At 44.3% G+C, this 6,000-nt stretch overlaps 1 protein-coding gene across 1 annotated transcript in view; it reads left to right on the forward strand.

Annotated features, from left to right (window-relative positions):
- LOC124796073 (chondroitin sulfate proteoglycan 4) overlaps positions 1–5,364 on the forward strand; it is a 543,527-nt gene extending 538,163 nt beyond the window's left edge. The window contains exon 22 of the mRNA XM_047260159.1: positions 2,552–5,364. Coding sequence (XP_047116115.1) covers positions 2,552–4,033 — 1,482 coding nt within the window. The 3' untranslated portion in view covers positions 4,034–5,364. The remainder of the gene's footprint in view (positions 1–2,551) is intronic.
- Positions 5,365–6,000: the final 636 nt, after the last annotated feature.

Genomic DNA, 6,000 nt, shown 5'->3' on the forward strand with positions numbered 1-6,000 from the left:
TGTGAACTGGAATACTGTGCTGTTAATAACTATCGATATGATACGTAAATGTAAAAATTCCACAAATATGTAAAATAGAAAAACAAGATTCGCTTCTCACATAAGCATATATTTGTGATACCTGCACTTCAGAAAGTTAAAACCGCATGATAAGTAGTTATTCTTACTGCAAACAAGGAAAGGGCAGCATTGGTCGTAAGTGTTTTGAAATTATTTATTGCAGCAAAGTGATTTCAGTCAGTGCATGACTATCTTCAGTGCAAATAGTAAAGTCTTGAAGATTTTTGTGATAAAAGCACGTATTACAACTTCATTTTGGCGTCAATGGAGAAGAACATAGCAGTTAACGAACAAGTTTTGATATGTTGCAGTTGTAAAATGTAATTTTATTAGACAAGTCTTAAAATTTCAGTACTTGCAGTGAAAATTGTCACATAGCGATTGAAATCTAATTGCTGTAATAAATGGTTTCAAACTTCTTACGGCCGATGCTCCCATTGTTCTTGTTTGCAATACCAATATTGTTGTCGTTGAGCGGATAGTTCCCAATGGAATCCAACCTCATGTATTTACTCACTGTTTCTCAAAAGAAAAAGTACTTGAAAAATTGATGTTATTAGCCTCTATACCCCGTAAATTGCGTCAGAGTGCTTGGGACCCGTAACCTACAAAAGAAGCAAATCCATCGCAAACAGATGTGCTCTGTTACACATCCGAAGGTTTAGAGAGGTAAAGAATGTGTATGTATCTTTTTGATTTGCAGCACCTTCTATTGGCCGTGTTTGCAGTTAAAATTTTTGGATGTGAGATCCGCCAGTTATGCAAAACACCGTTTTTCTCAATACCCAAACATGTTTCGGCACCACTGTGCCATCACCAGTCGGTTTTCGTTTTTATTTATTCTGCAATGTGAACATTTTTGTTAAATGATTATAAAATTAGGTGCATTTTTAATTTAAACAACAGATTGTTTCTTTTTGTAAACACCTTTACATTTGGTGAGCATGAATTTTCTGGATCACTTTTATGTTAATTATTACAGGTAGCTTGTCATCTGCAACCAAACGATGTTGCTGGGAAAGTTTTTTGCTGAGAGTTAACCTATCTTCTAGAATGTAATTTAGTTTTTCGCGATGTTTTCGTGCCTATTTTCGTATTTACTTTTCGTGTGGCAAGCACTTCCATTCTCCGCATCATGCTGAGATATTGTAATGCATACGTAACTATAACAAGTATTTTCCACAAATAACGTAGTAGAACGCTTTTCACTACACTAGAACACAGTGTGATTGTGGTTTGTTACGTGTCCCAACCACGTCAGTGTTCATTTGTTCACCAGAGAGTTCGGCGCCAAATTTGAATTACGAAAATATGCGCGAATACATCGTGAAAAACTAAATTACATTCTAGAAGATAGGTTAACTCCCAGTAAAGAATTTCTCATCAACATAGTTTGGTTGCAGATGACAACTGCCTGTAATAATTAACACAAAAGTGATCCAGAAAATTCATGCTCACCAAATGTAAAGGTATTTACAAAAAGAAACTATCTGTTGTTTGAACTAAAAATGTACATAATTTTATATTTAAGAAAAATGTTCACATTGCAGAATAAATAAAAACGAAAATCCACGGATGATGCCACAGTGGTTCAAATGCTTCAAATGGCTCTGAGCACTATGCAACTTAACTTCTGGGGTCATCAGTCGCCTAGAACTTATAACTAATTAAACCTAACTAACCTAAGGACATCACACACATCCATGCCCGAGGCAGGATTCGAACCTGCGACCGTAGCGGTAGCTCGATTCCAGACTGTAGCGCCTAGAACCGCACGGCCACTCCGGCCGGCCATTAAAGGCACAGTGGTGCCGAAACATATTTGGGTACTGAGAAAAATGGTGTTTTGCATAATTGGCGGACCTCACATCCAAAAATGTGTAGCTAGTCAGTTCCAGAGTTGATTAATTTATCATGGTCGGGGTTCACAGTAATGTAGAATTCTTTTAAGGACATCACATTCGCCGTAATTCTATTCTTGGCCTTTGGGCCATTTTAAAATGGCACTGCAAAAGATTTTGCTTTAGCACATATGAAACTTTAAAATCCTCTGACATGTATAGAAGACATCGTCAAAAAAAAAGCCTATTTCTGACGGTGAATTTTAAAATATGACATGTACTGAAGCAAAATCTTTTACAGTACCATTTTCAAAAAATGGTTCAAATGGCTCTGAGCACTATGGGACTTAACATCTGAGGTGAACAGTCCCCTAGAACTTAGAACTACTTAAACCTAACCAACCTAAGGACATCACACACATCCACGCCCGAGGCAGGATTCGAACCTGCGACCGTAGCGGTCGTACGGTTTCAGACTGAAGCGCCTAGGACCGCTCGGCCATTTCGGCCACAGTACCATTTTAAAATGGTCCAAATGCCGAAATTGGAATTGTGAAATAAATAATTTCTGTAGTCAATGGCGAATATGATCTCCTTAAAAAATTGCAAAGTTGCTACAAAGAGTTCATGATCCTCTTCTCGTACGGCAGGTGGTGAGATTCACGCAAGCGGACATCGACGCTGGGAACTTGATCTACGAGCATTCGGGCCCGCTGCAGCCGGCCACGTTCTACTTCCGCGTGTGGGACGGCCGCTTCAACCCCAACTACACGGTGTTCACGTTCCACGTGCTGCCGCTCACGCTCAACGTTTCTCTGGGTCGGCCGGTGGCACTGCAGCAGGGCTCGAGCGTGGCGCTGCTAACGGCCGACCACCTGGTCGTGTCGACCAACGGCCGGCCCGAGGACGTACGCTACAACGTCACGCGGCCACCGCGCCACGGCGCCGTCTACGTCCACGACTCGCCGGCCCGCGAGTTCTCGCAGGCCGACCTGGACGCCAAGCGCGTCATGTTCATGCAGTCCGACATGACGGCCGAGAGCGACGCCTTCCAGCTGCGCGCCTGGCTGCCCGACGGAGCCTCCGGCGCTCCGGCCGTCGTCGTCGACGGAATCGACGTCGAGGTCAGCGTCGAGCCGCTCGTCAGGATCGGCAACTTCACTCCGACGGCCGGCGCCAAGAACCGACTGGGACTCCACGCGCTCGACGCTACGCCGCTGGCGAAGCTGACCAACAGCAATCCGACGTACCTGGTGGAACGCAGGCCCAGACTGGGCCGCATCAAGAAGATCATCCGCAGCTCCGGCGAGAAGAGAAAGGAGCGCGAGCGCGAGGTGAAGCAGTTCTCGCACGAGGAAGTCGAGAGCGGCGTCATCTTCTACGTGGCGAGGGCGCTGCCGCGGCTGGAGCCCGGAGGGGCAGAGGACGCCTTCCAGTTCGTTCTGAGAGCTTCCATCTTCCAACCCGCTCGCGGAGAGCTGAGGTTCTTCGTCAGGCCAGAGATGGCCGCGGGAGTGGTCAGCGACGCGGCGAGCGACGTGGGCGCCGCGGTGCAGTCGACGAGAGGTCCTCCGCAGCCGCTGCCGGGGCCCAAGAGCCCCGTCAGTCGGGAGAGCGAGCAGTCTTCCGGCACTGTCATGAGCAGTGACTACGTGCTCATCGTGAGCATGGTCCTGGGTGTGGTAGTGGTGTCTGTTCTCGTCGCGGTTGTGGTCAAGTGCCGTTCGTCGAGAGCTAGGGCGGCAGCCAGCGGCCGCGCTGTCCAGTCGAAGGTGGACCTGTCTGCGCCGCCTCCACTGCCTCGCCCGCCCCCAGACGACCTCCTGCCTCCGGCCCCCGCCTCCCCCAGCGGCCTCCAACGCGGCGGTATCAGCGCCAAACGGTTTGCGGCCAACGGCTCCCCAACTCCGCTCGGTTCGGGACTGCCGCCGCCGTCCGTTCTCCAGTGCAAAGTGATTCCTCTGGAACCCGTCGAGTCCGTGGCGGGTTCTGACGGCGAACTCAATGCCCGGTACCCCTACGGCGTTGCCGACGAACCGACGGAGGAGTGGAGCAGTTACGATGCGTCCGAAATCGCATATCCTCCACGGACAAACAACCCCATGCTGCGACGGAACCAGTACTGGGTATGAGAGTTCATGGCAACGTAGCACATTGAAATTGCAGTACAAACAGCGCACATCTCAGGGCCAGGGAAACTGTCGCTTACGGCAGCATGGACGCTCGTAAGACTTAAAGAATTTCGCACGGATTCCCAGATATATGAAACAAGGGAATTTTGTTGTCGTTAATCTGCTACAAAAGCGTCAGAAATTATTGCGTACACATAATCTTGAATATAAACTTACAAGTCTGCAACAGTAACTTGTGAGATACAGAACAACCTGTAATGAGTTCACACGAAAATAACTAGCTACTTATCTACACATCGTGAGCAATCCATGGGAAAGAACCGTGAGCATTCAGATTCTCACACACAAGTGAAATAAACAAAAGATGGCAATCAAAGTGATAGGAGGAAATCTCGGATACTACAGGTGACGTTCCCAGATAAGTTAATAAATTTGTTTTTAACAGAATTGCCCCGGCATTATAAACTGTTAAATGCTGTCCGTTCTAATGGACACAATAAACAGGATTGGGACGTTCTTAAACAAATATGCCTATCTGAGTGAAATAACAAAATAATTTGTGAGAAATCGAGTGTCAAGGAAATGGTCAATTACTGCTCATTAACACATAAACTGATATCACAGTCCGCAGTTTCAGAAAATACAGCACACTGGGCGATAAAATTGTGTATTCTGAAGGTGTATGTGAAGAAGTAACTAACACATACATTAGATATTAACACAGTTAATTGGAGAACGTTTATTCGGGAAGTATCTAAGATTTCAAAAAATATATTTCACGTTGAAAGTAACAAGAATAAACAAATCACTATATGAGCTCTCAATAATCATTCGTACTCTACAATGGAAATAAAGCGCAAAAAAATCTGAAAAAAGTTGCCAAAACACAAATCGTGAACTGCAGTGTCTCTACAGTTGTTTGGACAAGTGGCTATTTTGTTGTGTATCGTAAGAGTAATTATTTTTTAGAACTTTGTTATGCATATGCCTGACATACAGATAACGCAGTCACTTAATATTGTGACCTATTGATTACCTACGATCCTGTTTTCCAGAGACATTCAGGTCTTTCCTCGACTGCTACAGTGTTTATAAACTCTTTGTCTTTCTTCAGCAAGTGTGGCACTACATAATACAAAATCTTCCGACTCGTTACAGAAATACTGCTTTAAAATATACTGAATTTGTTTCTGTGACAACGCAACTGTCATTCGATACTGGTTTCACTTACATGAAACTGTGACTATCGGCTCAATTACAAGATAATACTGTAAAAATATATGATTGTATGTATGAAAAATGTGGAAATGACTTGATACAGGAATGTATTTTTTTAGGAATGACTATTAGAAATAAAAGAAGACTTTCTGAAACTCTGTTATTTAATAATGTCGGCGTTTTATTAACAACCTATCTACCAAATCGTTTAATCCTTTCAAAAGGTCGTAGTCTGAAATAGTGAACCCGTACAGAGAGGGATGGTCACTTGATTGAAAGAGTGAACTCATAATTAGGATCAACATCCTACAAATTGTGGCCACTAGCTATTGGTCTCGTGTAGTTTCTCAGAATCATTTCAGTTGGATACTGGGACTTCTTCGACTGAGCTTTCAGTCCTGCCCGAAGCCCTCGGCGTCCTTCAAGCAGACGCTTCGGCAGCCAAAGTATTCGAAAATAATATCCCTTTACTTCAGTGAATTGCGTATTTTTGTCGAATCTGATGAGTCATTACATCGACTTACCAAAGCATGTAAAATTATGTGCTTACGAATGTTGATATTCTATTACACCACAAGCCGTTTGTTTTCATTTCGTCTACGATACGCTCAATGCATTACGTTGGTCCGCTTAATACGGGATGAGTCAAAAAGGACTTTATGGCTTTCGAATCATATAGAAATTTGTTAAGATAACTAACAGAATAGATACAGGTGTCATCTTGTAGCAAACAACCTCACATTTCACAT

The sequence above is a fragment of the Schistocerca piceifrons genome, chromosome 4, assembly GCF_021461385.2.
Source record: "Schistocerca piceifrons isolate TAMUIC-IGC-003096 chromosome 4, iqSchPice1.1, whole genome shotgun sequence".
NCBI classification, from domain to species: Eukaryota; Metazoa; Arthropoda; class Insecta; order Orthoptera; family Acrididae; genus Schistocerca; species Schistocerca piceifrons.